Below are 17,035 nucleotides of genomic sequence, written 5' to 3' on the forward strand. Positions count from 1 at the left end.
CAAATATTGAGATAAGCCAGGTGACCTGTCAGACATCTAGACACCTTACAACACAGGTAAAAACAAAGAACAGAGAAAACAAAAGAAGAAATGCGACTGTAAAGATCGACAATCAGTTCTGTTGAAGGCTTCCACATTAGCTGAAATATGTATATATCCATCTTGAGTTCAAGTCAAGAGAAGAACTACACTTGCAGTGGATCTCAATTCCAGCAGGTTAACCTCTCAGTTGAGCTTCCCTTTGTTTGTGTTCATTTGTGAGACAGGAAATGGATCTGTTGCTTAAGGAATAACAACTTCTTACAGTGTGAGCTTTTAGCAACATTTCTCCAAGCCAATCCTAACCAAACAGAGATCAGTGTAATATTCCTGCAGGGTATTTGCCACACCGATCTGAGAGACTGACGTAGACCCATATGCTGACATCAGTGTTACAATCGTGAGATTCCACGCATCTATATTTGACCATCATCTGGGTGCCGGTGTGCAAGTTCAACTGTGTGTCTCATCCATGCATACTAGCGAGAAACTACTGACCTTTGACCTTAGCAATAACTGTGCCAGCTGCTCCCAGAATGTCAGAAGAGTTGAGAGTCTGATGTTTGCCAATGACAATTTTGAGGATGCGAACTAATTCCGCCAAACGTTGCTGCACCACCTCCTGAAGACCTTCCAAATTCTCTGAGGGAAAAAAAAGAGAACACATGAAAGTATTGAGAACATAACAAGACGAATCACACATTTTCATCTATTAGTCAAAATGAGCACCATTACACTGCATTTTAAAGTTAGTTATGTCACGTTAATTCTTGGCATTCCTTTGTCAGTGTCACAAACAATACTTCACAAATATTTTTAAAATATTTTTGGAAACTGAAGAGTCCGTCATGTTCTGAAAAACTGCATAAAAACCCAAAAGCTACATCTTAGACTCTACAGGCCTCAGTTAGCATATTAAATTCATCACAGTACAATTAGAAAATGACTGAACAAGTATGACCTGTTTGGAAGAGTTGACAGGCGGAAGCCTCTTCACTCTAAAAAGAATATGGCAGCACTGCTTACGTATGCAAAGTTGCATCTGAACAAAACCACAAGATTTCTGGAACGATTTCCTCTGGACAGATGAGACCATACCACAATGTTCAGCAGAAACCAACCACAGCATATCAACACAAACGCCCCATACTAACTGTCAAGCATGGTAGTGGAGGGGCTTGTTTTGCAAGCACTGATCTGACCATGAACTCCTCTATGTACAATGTAGTGTTGCTATGATGCCATTTTCAATACTATAGGGAAAATTTTAATGAAAAAAAAAGAAGCTTTTAAAGAAGCTTTTAAAAGAAAAATAAAGATTACAATACTGGTGTAATTTTTTTTCCTGATCAACAGATTTAGTAAGATAGAAATCAAGGAGAAGGAGTGAAAGCAGAAGCAAGGATTAAATGGAAGAATCCGAAGAAGGAAGAATGTTTTCCAGAGTCCAGGGAAGGAGTTGATACAGGCTCTGTGTGGTAGGGAGGGGTTACCAGATGACTGGGAAAGGACAACTGAAATGGTGAGGGAAACTACCACAAAGGTATCTTCTGTATCCTCTGGATTTCTTAAGGAAAGACAGAAAAATGGGTGGTGGAATGTGGAAGGGAAGGAAAATATTCAAAGGAATGCAAAGAAATAGTGTGAAAGTCAAGTTTATGGCAAAAGCAGACAGGAGTACTGGGAGCCTAGGTGTGGCAAAGCAAAAGGCTTATAGCGAATTATATGTAAAGCTGGACACTAAGGAAGGAGAAAATGACTTTTATCAATTAGTGAGGCAGAGAGACTGAAACGCAGAGCTGGAAAGGATGTGCAGCAGGTTGGAATGATTAATAGAGAGATGGAAATTTACTGACAAGTGAAGAATGTGTTCAGAAGATTTGAAGAAGTCAATGATGAAAATGAGGGAAAGAGGAGGATGTATGAGGGACAGTTAGTCAATCAGGAGGCGCAGAGGATTAGCAAGGAGGAAGTAAAGGTAGCTATGAAGACGATGAAAAGTGGAAAACTGGTTGGCCCAGATAACATGCCTGTGGAGTTATGCAGATGTGTAGGAGAGAAGTGATTATTGAGCAGCAGTATAGCTTCATGCTGAGAAACAGCAATACAAATGTGATGTTTGCTTTGAGAGTGTTGCTGGAGAAATATAGATAAGATCAGAAGGAGCTGCACTGTGTCTTCGTTGATCTGGATTAAGCATATTTTAGGTTGCCAAGAGAGGAACTGAGGCACTGCAAAAGTCTGAATTGTCAGAGAAGCATGTCAAGGTCATGTAGGACACATATCAGGACAGCAAGACAGCAGTGAGGTGTGTGGTAGCAGTGACAGATGGATTCAAAGTGAGGGTGTGATGATATCATAGATTCGCTTTGACGCCCTTCTTGTTTGCAAAGGCGATGCTGAAAAATGGGGTCAGTTTGGAGTCTCCATGGTATCTGTGGACTACAATGGGTGCTATACACTGGGAGAAGAGGATGAAAGACTGTAGAACCAGGACAGTATAAATAGTGTGTAAATGAGAGGGAGGCAGGTGGAAAGGCAAAGATGCAAGAACTAGAGGCAGTGAAGGTAGATGAGTTTAAATATAAATAAAAATAAATATCAGACGCCACCTCTCTGGGGACATCTCAGGCCCTCCAAGGTTTGGAGGCCTATCTCCCCCCACCACTTCCCCTGCCGGTGGCAGACGCCCTCAGACATCGATGCGTTGGTGGTTCTTTGTGTCCGGGGGTGGGCGTCCGGGTACACACCGGCTCACTCCTTGGTGGCTGCTTATCCGGGCCTGGAACCTGGGGCTCGCTCGGGCCACTTCGGGGGTGGGGTGCCCTCGGCCTCTCGGCCTGGGGCTCGGTCACTCAGGCACAGCTGGCTGCCGGCGGAGCTCACGGGCACGTCACTGCAACCCCCCCTGGCTTCTGCTCCGCGGCTGCTGAGTGATCCCTCATCTGGGACTCTCCTCAGCTCTTTCTGGGACAGTGGCGCGGCTGCCCCTCTGTTGGTCTTCCTTGGTCTCTTGTGTTCTGGGGGCCTCTGGATGTCTGGAGTTTTGATCTCCTCCATACCTGCTTCATGCCCTGGAGGATGGGACTGTGGCCCCCCACACCCTCTAGCAGATCATTACATTAAGGAACCTTTTAAATACAAGCGCGCTCATGCTCACAGGTGTACACACAGGTGATCACACACACAAACTACACCCTTTTTGGCTCCTACCTCAAAGCACACTGTGCGCTGTCGATCTTACGTGCTGCACAATAATGTTTAATATTAAGTATTTAGTGTTATATTCCCATATATCATTGTGATGTTGTTTATTCTATTACTCTCGTTTTCTTCTGCTTGTTTTCTTTTTTCTTTCTCAACAGGTGATCCAGGTGATCGATATATGTATTTTTTGTCTGCTTATTTTGTTGGTTTTTGTTTTTTGCCCTTTATCCTCGTCCCTCTTCTCCGCTGTTTTTTTTGTTTTGTTTTGTTTTTTCCCCCCTCTTTCTTTCTCCCTTTTCTTTTCCCCTGTCCCGTATCTAGCAAGTAAAAAAAATAAAATAAAATAAAATAAACAATAAAAGGTAAATCAAATGGACCATTACGGCAAGGCTGGGATGGTCCATTTGGTAAAGTAAATCCGTTGGGCATCTTTCTTCGCCTTTAGACAACAATTCTGATGGCAAAAGAACCAAACGGGACAGGTTTAAAAAAAAAAAAAAAAAGATGAGTTTAAATACCTGCGGTCAACCATCCAAAGTGCACAAGAGAGATAAAGAAGAGAGTGACGCAAGCGTGAAGAGTATACAAGAAGGTGAGAGCTGGTATGACGTATGGTTTGGACACTATGGTACTGACAAAAAGATATGACGCTGAGCTGGAGGTGGCAGAGTTAAATAAATGCTAGGATTTTAGTTAGGAGTAAAAAGGAGGGGCAAGATTAGAAATGTGTATATCAGTGGGACAGGTCAGGTTGAGCTTTTTTAAGACAAACTAAGTGGAATAAGGTTGAGATGGGTTGGAAATGCGCAATAGAAGGTTAGTGGATATACTGGGCAAAGGATGGAACTGCCAGAGAGAAACTGCTACTTAGCTCCACCACTAATGCCATTGTTTTGTTAATTCGCCACAGCTGCTACCTGCTACCTTACTTATAACCTACAACTAATGTGGCAATCTGGTAACTGCTAACAAGTTAATGTCTAATGTTAAGGTGTGCACTGGTCAGATTACCATTTATGATAACTGCTTAATACTTGGATGATGTCAAAACAGGAACTTTGAGATGCTTTGCCCAGTATTCATGCGCTCAGCTGCAAGTTACGGGAAAGAGCTTTATTTCTGTCTGCTCATGCTGGGTAAAGCTGTGTGTCAGGCAAAGATGGGACTGTTTTTTATCTATGTTGTTGTAAATGAATATCTAATCTGATAACAATTTTTAGTATCTGAGTATAACTTTTTTATATGATACCTATGGTACAAAAAAAACTATGCATAAACAATTTGCACTGAATCATGAGGTGTTTTTCACGGGACTAGTTCTGCATTTTGGATTCGTTTTTGTCAAACCAATAATAACAAAGTGTAATGGGTTGTGTTGTTGTTCATCTGATGTTGTATTTATCAAGGGTGATAAGGACTAGATTTTTTTTTTAATGTCCTGACATATAAAACCTTAGAAGGTGTGCTTTCTTTTTCACATAACTGTATGTTGTGTAACTTTTTTTTTTATCAGTGTCTATAGCTGTGTCTCTACCAGTTTAAAGGTGGAAAACAGAAGCTTGTGGTTGTGACAGCAATGATCTCGGTTGCATGAAACTGCTGTGATGCAAGCTGTTTTCTGCTTCCTCCAGGCAGAGTGACAACACGTACAACGGAAGAGGTGTATGTTGTAAACAGGTTAATCTGTCTCAGTCACAACTTTAATATTCATATACATGGAGAGATCATGAATCCTGAAATGATGACGTGTTTTTTGTGTGTTTTTGTAGTCAGAAGTGAGCCAAAAATCCATCTATAGTTTCTGTCACTATTTCAGTCCTGATGGACAGGTAAATCTAATATTTATTATTAGTTATTAGGAATGGCTAGTGCAACAGTACTGGGAAGGACTTTGTGCTCCATACAATCTGTAAAATGAATACAAGTCATAGGGCTCTTTCTGTGGACAAGGATGTAGAAATGAAATTTCTACACAGTGTTAGCAACATAGAATGTTTAAGGGGGTTTCTGCAAGATTTTTTGAATGCCAGTAAAGTTACCCAAGATGACGACATGAAAAAAAAAATGTGCAAAATGCAATCTGATTACTCCTGTACTTTCTTTTTTTTTGATGTTATCACACTGCATCAGTGTATCACTGCTATGAAAGGTATCTCTTTCCTGTAAAACCACGCAAAGCCGAAGAACAGTTTTGCGTATCTAACCAAGAATTTTTCTATCCGCAGATTGTCTTCTTTCTAATTCCATAGCTGCTCTGATTTTTTTCATTTCTACATCATTCCTAAGGAACTTTTCCAAGTGGTCGTAGACAGGGTTTTAACAGACAGCTGAGCACTTTGGGAAAAATAGAAGTCAGCATGAAAAACAATAAATCATGTGACACAAAGAACCTATGCACACAACATAGCAACAACAGGAGAGGAGTCCTGCTCTGATCCAACCTAATCACCAGAAGCCCTGTAAGCTGGCACCACACAATAGGTGAATTCATGTTTAACTCACTGTTTTGGAAGAAGCAGGGGCACCGGCTGAAAAAAGAAACTCATCTGTTCTTCATCAAAGCTACACTAGCAGTCAGGAGGGTGAGGCGAGACAAAATTTATTGGAAATTTAAAAGGAATTAGAGAGGGAGTGAAAAAGAAAGTCTGGGAGTGATTTTGTTGCACTTTCTACTCTTTTTTAAACACACACACCAATCCAACTGGCTGGTGTAAAAAATGTAAAAAAGACCATTTGAAATTTCGACATCTCACCATTGTGAGATTTAACTAATGACTGGAAAAACAGACATTAAATTTAATTAAAAGAAATTCAAAGAGACTAAGGAAGAAGAATGGCAAGGTAAGGTTAGTAACAACAAGACCTGTTTTTTTTATCATTCGCAAAATATAAATGGCTTAACAACATGGTCCATCTTGCCCCTCATACCCTGTCCAAAGGTTCCACCCAAGGATTAACAAAAAGGTGTCCATTACAGCAGGTGGTTCACCTGGTCATTTCCCCCAAGGTGCAAGGCCCCTGTCCTTGCAAGACAGACTTTGAAGTCCACCTACTGAAGATGGGTCTTCATTAAGCACCCTTTCCTTCCTTTTAACCACCCTCCCCCCAACCCCCTTCAGTTGTGGTCACCAGGGATTGAGTGGTTAGCTCGCTGGCTTTTGAAGATTTTCTTATCAAAGGCATGTGTGAGTCAGATATTAGCATATAAGAGCCAGTCCTAATGAGATGGACACCTGAGAATTTTCACTTAGCATGACAGTAGTGGAGCATGACTGAAGGTTCTGTTACAGTATCACAGCAGTAGTGTAGATGAGAATCACCCATTTCCTTTTCCTCTGAAAAGAATTTAATTAGACTAATCTATTCTTCAGACCACTAAAGGGGGCAGAAATTGTGAGGAAATAACAATAGCCATGATGTTGTGGCAGCAAGGACAAATGTCCTGAGCCAATCTACAAGATGATACTTGAAGCCAAAAAAGGCATTTTTTCATCCTTTGTTTACTGCTGCACTGCCAGCTGTCAGAAATGTGGCACTGTGCAGAGCTAAAACACTGCACTGGAACGGCACAAATGTATAAATAGCAGCCAGCAATCTCAATTAATGATAAACATATTGCCAGCGAGCATGAACAAACAAAGACAGCATCTACACTGATGAGAGAAGAGTTTCATGAATCCACTGAAACAACATTTCGCACCACACCTGTGAAACCTGCCGGATTGTTTTGCTGGAATATAAATAGGCAAGCAAAAACAGTTTCCACATTTCAGTCAAGGGTTTGTGAAAAAAAATCTGCATATAAAAATATCAGACATTATACTATTCCATCTTTGCAAAAATACTTAAACTATTTTCTGACCAAGCTACACATACTTTTCCTTTTTTCTGCCAGTATAGTCTGGGCCCAGAGAGGTTACTTAAATTGCAGCTAATTTCCACCCAAAAAATGCAAATAAAAATATAACCAAAAAGACTTTTCAATGTTAGGAACATGAATAAAGCTGCCAAAGCAAGGTCAGTGTTTAGTCTTCAGCTCCCACTGATTACCATTGTTGTTTCTTTTTTTATTTTTTTAAATTGTATGAGAGTATCTTTGCTTACTGCAGCATGAGACAAGTCAGAAAGCTGGTTAACAAAAAAAAAGCAGTGGATGAGTGGCTTTGTCACAACAATGGCATCAAAAAGCTTACTGGAAATTCGCTGGTGATTGTGGGGGCCACTCCATTGTTCTGGTAGAGATGACAGGGTTGAGGCATACAGCCAGGCCACATTGTTTAAAGGAAGACCCCCTACCTACCTCAGTGATTCTCAAACCTCCCCTGTCTTTCTTTACAGTGGTGGGATGAGCTGGTGTTGTCCCAACCACACTTAAGGCTTAGTCTACTTCATTTACTTCCTACATGATCAAGATCTCATTCTCTTTTAGGAAAATATATTTAAACAGAGGAAAAATGCAGATACATATGCATATTTAAGACTACAACCATGAAATAGTTGGTACTGTTGCTTTTAAAATGTCATAAACTGCTAATAAATTAATTAAGCTCTATAACATCATGGCATATTGGGTAGACATGCTTCTAGAATTAGTTCTAAATGTATTGGCCACTTGGATGGTTAAATAATATTCAAACGAACTTGAAACAAATAAAAAGCCAAACCACTAGCTGTTATTGTTTCTTAGTAAAGATAAAGATTTTCCTCAGTGTCCATTATGCTACGAAAACAAGACCATACTATTGGACTTAATCTGAAAGTCCTCTAACATCTGCAGTCTTTTTTCATCTAATGGATTCTAAATAACATGGTTGAAAAATGTAATGGGTGTAGAGTGAAAAGTGGTAAAGGAATTAATCTAAAACTAGTGACCAGGAAAAGAAGGGCAATAAAAAGTTCTCAAACCACTCATTCAGAATAATCCGCTTCTCTGCTGTCAAATCTCTATGCAGTGTGTTGCAAACATCCACATATATAATGCCATTATATTCCTAAATACTCAAAACATGTGCTCCGGAGTACAACGTCTAAGCAGGTCTGTGGTGACTTAACTTTAACGTCATACAGCAGCTCAAACGTTGGGCCTTTAAATTAATGTTGCCTCTCAGATTATTGTGTGTGTGTGTGTGCGTGTGTGTGCCTGTGCACGCGTGCATGTGTGTGTGTTTGGGAGGGGGGTACCCATTGTGTCTAATAAAGCTCATTGTGAGTGTAGTGGTTGGAGAGACCAATCTAATCCAAATCTTCAGGTGGCCTGACAGAGGTTACAGCCTCTGCTCCCCCCACTGATAACAACAAGCTTTCAACTGGCCTGTCTGGACACGCGAGCTGCTCGACATGAAACAAGCCTCAGGATCTCTGGTGGCACAGCGCTGCTTTGGGAAACAGCTGCAGGGCTTTACCAAGACCTTTCGTTCTTTTCTTCAAGAAGGAAAGGTGACACGTTCACACCGCACTGCAGCGGATGATTTTCAGATTTAGTTTCAGATGTATATCTGTGTGCCACATACCAGGTTGATGACACACTGTTCTGATTGGTGAATCAGCCATCACCCCAAATACTCCCCCTTCAACGGCCACTTGTTTGTTTCCGTGTTTCCCACAGATAGAAATAAATAAGCCAAGCAGAGATTATACACAAATGTCTTCAACAGCAAACTGTTAAGCCAGAAAACATCACTGTATCATACTCTGCTGGTATTACTGAGCTGCCTGCAACTTGATATGCAATAGGTGGAATTGTTTTGTCAGGATCCCATCTCTAAACACTAATTTCCCCTTCTGCCTAAACAAACACAGCATTGCTGGGTGCCGCTCCTTCTTTCCCATGCCTTGTTTGGAGACAAAGTGAGCCCCAGACTTAACAAAGACAGTAAACAGTGGGCAGCCCATAAACATCTACCTGCTCTCGGACTAATAGTGAACTACACTGAGTAAGGTCTGGGCATCACTTCATTACATGTATTCTTGAATTTCTCTGATTAGAGACTTGAATTATTACTATTATTATTATTATTGTTAATTTTTATTACTTTCACCCTTATTCATGTTCATAAAACTCTAAGGAAAATGCCAAGCATAATTTCTAAGAGCATAAAGTGACATTTTCGAACTGTTCAAAATCCAAAATCCATGATGATGATTTTTAGAGAAGTGCAGCAAATGCTTGAATTTGAAATATTTATTTATTCATTTATTTATTGTCTGAAGAATGATTCAAGCCAGTTAATGAACTAATAGTGTCATCTTCAAGGCTATTGTTATGATCACAAGAACGATGAATGCCTGGCACTGTTACAGAGGTTTGTGGCACAGGTATGTGATGACCTCACCTAGAGAACTTGGTAGTACAGAAGTGAGAATTAATCTCCACCTACTTGGCTAAATAACACTGTTTGATAAATGCTTGTAGAAACTGTTGTCTTGGGCAAGAGAAATGACTAATGCTTTTAGACATGTAAAACGAATAGACTAAGAACTTGTGGGGACAGGCACAAAGTTTTTGTTGTCTTCCTAAAGTCAGAGCTGGGGAAAAACAACACACAGTAGATGGTTTTGTTCCTCTACAAAAAACAAAAAACAAAACAAAAAAAAAACCTTTATAGTTTGGCCTTGGCTCATTCACTGCTGCAAGCCTGTCTCCTGTCCCACAGCTGTAAATTTCAAGAGTCTGACCCAATCACCAGCAGTAACATCCCCTGCTAGCAGGAGCTCCAGTGCCTAATCTAGCACTCTCCATGACCACTGTCCTACACAAACATCCACAGTCCATAACCATAAATCCCACCCCAGGAAACACACCCCAACCACAAGCTTGCACAAAAACATCCTTCAGCATCACAGGGGAAAGTTACTGCCCAACAATTCTAGCCTTTCTTTCTACTAAGAGCAGCAGGCCATTAAACCATTATGTGGTAGATTTCAGCTTTTCTCTCAATTGAAGGCACCACCTGCAAGTGGCCACTTCAGTTGGCACAGGAGCACTTACGTGTGTGTGTATGAGTGAGGGAAAAAGGATATTTGTGGAAGCTATTGCTGTTTTTTCCCCCACAGTGGCTTTATAATCACTAAATAAATAAAAAATAAAGGTATAGACGTAAAACAAATGGCAGCATTTAGTCTTATGACCCTGCTCAGTGATAAAGACAGAACATTTCTGAGAGCCACTGACAAAGTTTTAACCTTTTTTTAACCTCAAGACAAAACATTCTGAGCAGAAAAACATTCAAGAAAAAAAACTCCTTCTAACTGCTTCTAACGGTCTGCATCAAGGTAAACAAGTCATGCACAACAGTGAACATTTGCTCCTTTAGACAACAACACAGTTACAGGCTGGTACAGTGAGGCACAGAACAATGCAGCTTAACTGGAGTACAGCCAGATCTTATCAGAGTGTCATGATGACACCAACAGTTTTAATAGATGAACATGGGCTTATGAGTCTAGCTGACTCACAGGCCTATGTTCTGTTCAGTTCTTCCTCATTTAAAGACATTTAAATCCTCTTCTTGCAAAGAACTAGATTGCGTGAAGAACATCATCTTTAGTTTATCTTTGGACAAACTCACTGTACAATGAAAACCATACAATGACTAAATAAGCTCTTAAGCTCATGCTTAGGCTCATGATTTAAGATGTCTAATCTACCATGATGTGCAACTGGGTAGGTACTGGTGTGAAATTCTTCTGCACCTGAGGCTAAAATAATAAAATAAGAAACACAGACTCTCTTGAGCAAAGAAAACTGTAAGGAAAGAATATTTTGTATCCTGTTCCAATGCATATCTGCCGTTGTCATAAGAGACATTTAAAATTAAAACCTCATCCCATTAAGCCCCAATATCCCGAACTTACAATGGATACTTCTAAACACACATTCCTAAAATTGTTTTGGCTTGACGAAGGACAAAGTAGTGAGCTCCGTCACCAATTTCAACATTTTGAGGGAAAAAAAAGAAAGAAAGAAAAATCAAGAAACAAAAAACAAAAAACAGATATTTTAGTGTGAAATTCTAAAAGCAAAAGAAAAGATATGAAATGCTATCAAGCTTGTTGCCCAACATGTGACATTCATTCAGCGAAATACTTCTTTACTCCCTTTAAAGCAGGTTGTTATTCTTCCTTTTTTACTATAACTGTAATTTCACAACAAGCTTTGCTATATACTTTATGAATAGTTACCGTGGCCTCAAATTTAAAGTGTATTTATTTTGCAAGGTTTTTATCATTAATGTGCTTTGCACCTTCCAGTAGTCTATTGAAGGCACTATAGCTACAAGTGAACATTTGTTCAGAAGGAATGCAGAGTATGCAGGAGAGCGGGGGGATGGGAGGGGGACAGCAGCTAGACTGTGTGCGGAGGACTCCTTTTTCATGCTGATTAAAACTATTAACCAAACTGTCTTTTGCAGCTGAATACAGACAAAAATGGAAATGTAACAATGAAGAACCTTCCCTGACACTTTCATTGCATTTTAATGTTGGCCCTGAAGTACTGTGCACTACATTCATACTATTAAATGCTCTGATACTGACATAAAGGCCATTCATCCTCACCGGATGTGCATGGGTAAAGGCAAAAGAAATATTCTTTTAAAAGGAAATTGACTCAACACTGACAACAATCACATGAAGGGATTATATGTGATTTCACTATATAATTTCTCAACCTTTCTTTTTAGCAAAGATTTGGGCTAAACAATATACTGAAATTACATGTTAACATTTCACTACTTACAATTTCAGGCAAATCAACTCTAATGTTAGAGTTCAACAATTACATCAGGATCATAACACCATTATGAGTATTGTGTAGAGGGATAACACAATAGGGTTCATTGATTATAGGCTGTGAGATTGGATAGAGGTAATTTAGGGATAAAAGAAGCATGGGGACAGGGGTCACCGACTCAATCAAAGGTCACTCACCCTCACATGCTTTTCTTAGACCATATTCTTTGACAGCTTGATTACTGCTAGCTAACCATTCTTGTGAGCATTGTAACTGAAAGCCCACTTATAATACAAAGAGTAAATGTTCACGACAATCTATTTATGGAGAAACATTAGATGTTAAGTTCATGGTGTGTATGTGGGTGGTCTAGTTAACTCAAACCTATGGCCATGGATAGTCTCTGTGGGTTTCCACCAACCAAATGCTAATGTGTTGCCTCTTGGAAGTATGGTGTGAGCTCTTAGTGGAGAATTAAGTGTATTCCAAACTAACATTTGCTCTGTAAGTGGAAATATGGGACTCTGATGCCTATATGGGATGCCTATTTGCAACAGGAATAAAAGCTTGCAAGATCTCAACAGGTTGCACACCTTTCAGAGAGAGAAAACACACACACACACACGCACACACACAGAGTGCTCAACGAAACAGAATAACAGAAGAGACGACACGCGTTTCGCTAACCTCCTCCACACCTCTCTCAAAACCTTCTTCCTGTCGCTGAGGCTGTATGTCTGTTCATGTAAAGGACACATAGAGCATGCTGCCAATCACACAACAGTAAACTGTTTCAAACTGAGGCAGAAATTACAGTATACATTCCCCTTTAATAACCCTAATGATTTGAATATATTTCAGGATGTAAATTCATGGTTCAGTCATACATATATATATATATATATATATATATATATATGTATATATATATATATATATATATATATATATATATATATATATATATATATATATATATATATATATATGTATATATATATATATATATACATATATATATATATATATATATATATATATATATATATATATATATATACATATATAAACAATTTCCTGAAAATGAAATAGAAACTGCTGTTAATATGTTAACTCCAATCAAATGTAAGACTTAAAGATTAAGATGATAAGATTAGCAATTCATCACCAAGTCAACAAGGGATGCTACAATGTAGTAGACAAACATAGATGATGACCAAGAACCTTTGTGAATGCCTGATGTCTATGCATTTGTTGTGACCCATTGTTTTATAGTCCCCAAATTTTCAAAAATATGTATGATTAAACTGATTTAAATGAAAAGCTGAGCCATCTTCCTACACTATAAAGGGCTACTGTAAACCATTCATTCATCCATCTATATCATTCATTTCATTTAAGAAATGGTCTTAAGACTTTGATTGTAAGATTTATTAAGCTTTAAAGATAGTTTTTAGTTCAAAGTACTATACCTGTTGGATTCATGTTTGCTAGAATTAAAATGAAAGGGCATTGTTTGGTTTTGTCTTTCTTTAAGTCTCCAATCATAGCCTCTACTTAAACTAGAACTATTGACTAAAATGCTTGATTTCTCCTACCATCTTTCGTCACTTTTTGTTGCTTAACTGCTAATTAAAAATGACTCATTGTTTACATTTGCATGAGCAGGAAACCACACTGCAGCAACAGCATCTTGCACGCGCTGGTCTGCCATTCTGCTTATGTCAGTGTCTCGGCAATAATAAACACTAATTCAAATGACATTATGGGGTCATACGGTATGATTTCATCCCACCTGATGAATAAGCACTGCTGTTCTTGGGGAGGTAAATACCCCAAATGTTTTTGTGACGGCTCAGAGTAACACTCAGCACGACAAGAACCAAGTCTCTCTCTCTCTCTCTCTCTCACAGAGGTTTCACCCCCTCCCCCAAGACAGAGGAATGGCTAAACAACTCACTCCTTCTTACCAGAGCTACAGTAGTACTCCAGCATATGTGTGTCTTTTAGGAGTACAGTAGGAGATAAGGTTAACATAATCTTACACTTATAATCTGCAATTTAACATTAGTAGTCATCAATTATTAAACTGACAACTTTAAACTTTTAAGTGCTGATTATAAAAAAGCTCTAACAGCCCTTTCACAGCAAGCTACTATCAGTATTTATAATGTGTGAAATAATGAGCATTTGTGTGGGCAGAGTGTTTGTATATGTCTCCAAACAAGTGCCAAGCAATCAAAGCCAAGTGAGAAAAACAGAAAGAATGTAAACCCTGTTTCTGCTCTAATCTCTGCTCGTCTTGTATTCTTCTGTATAAAGTATGTAGTCATGGTGTAGCTGACGTGAGGCTGTTATCACACTAACATGCCACAGGTGGTTTTGGCTGTTATGGTGGCAAACTTTGGGAGGTAATATCACAAATGAAATGCACAGAGTCTTCCTGGGCACTTTGTTTAGAGTGTTTTACAGTGTCGTGTGCCACTACATGTTGTGGTTAGTGAAGGTGTGATATAGTAATAGTGATTCCAAAACAAGATTTTCACTACAGTCTGCTATAAAAAGGTTTAGGTGTGTGGAATTTGCTACAACTGGCCAAACAAAGAAAACATGATGCCACATAAATTGGTGTTCAGTGGAATTTGCTGGCAGAGAACTTTTAACTATCAGGTTTTAGTTTCTCAGTTCAAAGAGCAAGGATTTTATTTCTAGACCATCGGTCAGCACTGCTGCTTGATTTCAGATACTTAGGTAACTGGAAAAACTAACTTTCCTGCTCTTATTTTTCTTTTCATGCTCTCTCAATTATCACTTGAATGTGACTTAGGATATCAAAGAAATCATAACTGGTGGATTAGTACCTGTCAGCAAAGCAGGTACGGTGCTAACAATAGTACGTTATCATAAAATAACCTCAAGAATGTCCTTGAATCTGATATTAATGGCGCATGCACTACCGCCCAGGGTGCATTTTCTTTCATCATCTGTCATTTTATGGTTCCCTGACCTCCAAAGCCCCCACACAATCCCCCACATTCCAGCTCTACCTGAACTTACCTTTATACTGGAAAGCTTCTTTGAGGTTGTGTAGCACATCAGCAAACAACCGCACATCATTCACCAGCTGCATTACATACTCGGCATCCACTCCGGGTGCCCCCATCAGGCGGGAGGTAAGGCCCATGTTGCTCAGAGGGTTTGGGTTCTTTGAACTGCGCCCCATATCCAAGGTCTTACTGGATCCAGCTGATAGAGGTTCTGTAGATGTCTTGGAAAGGTTCTGTGGCAGTCTCTGGGTGTGCTTTGTTCCACCGCCTCCACCACCACTACTGCTGCTGTCGCTGCCCTTCCGTAGCATCCCAGCATCCAGTGCAGCTGCGACCCTTTACTGGGGGTACAGTAGGCCAGCTAACCCCTGAACTCAGCACGCTGCCCTGGTCCGTGGACAGCTGAAAGACAGAGAATGACGCGTGGACTTGATGTCTATCTGTAGGTCGGGCTATTATTGTTATTATTTCAATTTACTATATTACAAAAAAACTATACAGTGACCACGGAACTCAATCTATATCATAATTATTATTATTATTATATCAGGGAAATATATATAATTAAAAAAACTATTGAGTTTCAGCACGTATAACGTTCATAAAAGTAATGGGGGGTTTTCTCACACTCTTTCATTTCTTTAAATTACTTTTGCTTTTCCACTTTTAGCTAACACTTTTACTTAATTAAGTTTTTTGTAAAGTTTTGTAAAGCAACGTTTAGCTCTTAGCTAGTTAAGGTAACGTTAAGTTCTAAAAAAACAGCGTTATCCTTTAGTAACACACATTTTCACACAAAAAAATATCCCCAAAAAACAATCCAGTTAAAAGAAGGTTAACACAATGTAAGCTTGCAAGAGACGTTTGAACTCTAGCAACTACTAAAATGGTGCTGGTTCTTTGCATACAGTTTACAGTAAAAAGTGATGCTACTTCCCCGGTAAAAACAGTCGACCTCGGGTCATAAACTGCATTCCTGGCACAGCCAAAATACGCTATCTAATCTCACCTGTTTGGCTCTTTGCTGACATAATGGGAACAATATCCAAATAAAACGTTGCTTATTGAAGACGGAGAAGGCAGCAAAGTATTTCCGTGAGACACGAACAAACTCCAACAAAGGCAAAAAGTTGTCAGCTTTGCCTAACTGTACATCGAGAAGTAGCTGACTATCGGCAACTCTCCAGTCAATCGTAATTTACTAGTCGGCTCGTCACATGACAATCATGACGCGTTTTGATTGGCTAGATTCCTCCGGAGGATAGCTCTGTGATGCCTTCATGTGCTGGCGGACGTTTTATTTTGATACCAAACACAGAAGCGCAAACGGAGGTGGCTTAATTATGTGAGGTATTGTAATGTATCTTTATCGGATACAGGGTAAATTTGAGGACACAATAGCCAATCTTTGCCATTCTACTTTGCCTACAATATGTAATAGCTATCAGGCATGTTTTCTCTATATACGAATGAGCTGAAGCCAGATTATACGGATGACTGAATGCGGTAGTGACTTTCTGGCTTTTCCTAGAATCAGATACATGGCAACATTTGGTGACGTTTAACGCTTTGTATTTACTGTTGTATTATAAAATATTGCAAGAGTTACAAATCATGTGAGCGTCCATTTATTAATTTCTTCCACTATTCTTTGCCGCAAAAATAACTAAACTGTACGCCAATGATTTAACGGAAAGCGATACCAGCATTCACTGTGATACACTGAACTCAAGCCAGACTGTACTCTTGAGCTTGAAATGTTGCAAATGAACCAGTTCAAACTAGTAGCACCATTGCTGCCATCTAGTGGATTTATGCAGCCACAAAAAACCCTGAACGGTCTTACAGTCTTTAGGCATAGTGCACGTATTTTTTTCCTTCTACCATTAAATATTCACAGCACTTTTATTTGATTTTAATCTTTTTGTTGTCTCAAGTGACAGACAGTATTGAAAGCAGTGAGAGACATGCAAAGAACTCCATTTACCCAGTAATGGTTAATCAAGATTTG

General features: G+C 39.4%; 1 protein-coding gene across 1 annotated transcript in view; it reads right to left on the reverse strand.

Moving 5' to 3' along the window:
• Positions 1–16,172, reverse strand: part of LOC134617215 (rho GTPase-activating protein 29-like) — a 33,063-nt gene extending 16,891 nt beyond the window's left edge. Inside the window, exons 1-3 of the mRNA XM_063462418.1 lie at positions 16,034–16,172; positions 15,035–15,426; positions 538–681 (exon numbers count right to left, since the gene is read on the reverse strand). Of these exons, the coding sequence (XP_063318488.1) occupies positions 538–681; positions 15,035–15,335 (445 nt within the window). The 5' untranslated portion in view covers positions 15,336–15,426; positions 16,034–16,172. The remainder of the gene's footprint in view (positions 1–537; positions 682–15,034; positions 15,427–16,033) is intronic.
• Positions 16,173–17,035: the final 863 nt, after the last annotated feature.

The sequence above is a fragment of the Pelmatolapia mariae genome, linkage group LG18 (assembly GCF_036321145.2).
Source record: "Pelmatolapia mariae isolate MD_Pm_ZW linkage group LG18, Pm_UMD_F_2, whole genome shotgun sequence".
Classification (NCBI taxonomy): Eukaryota; Metazoa; Chordata; class Actinopteri; order Cichliformes; family Cichlidae; genus Pelmatolapia; species Pelmatolapia mariae.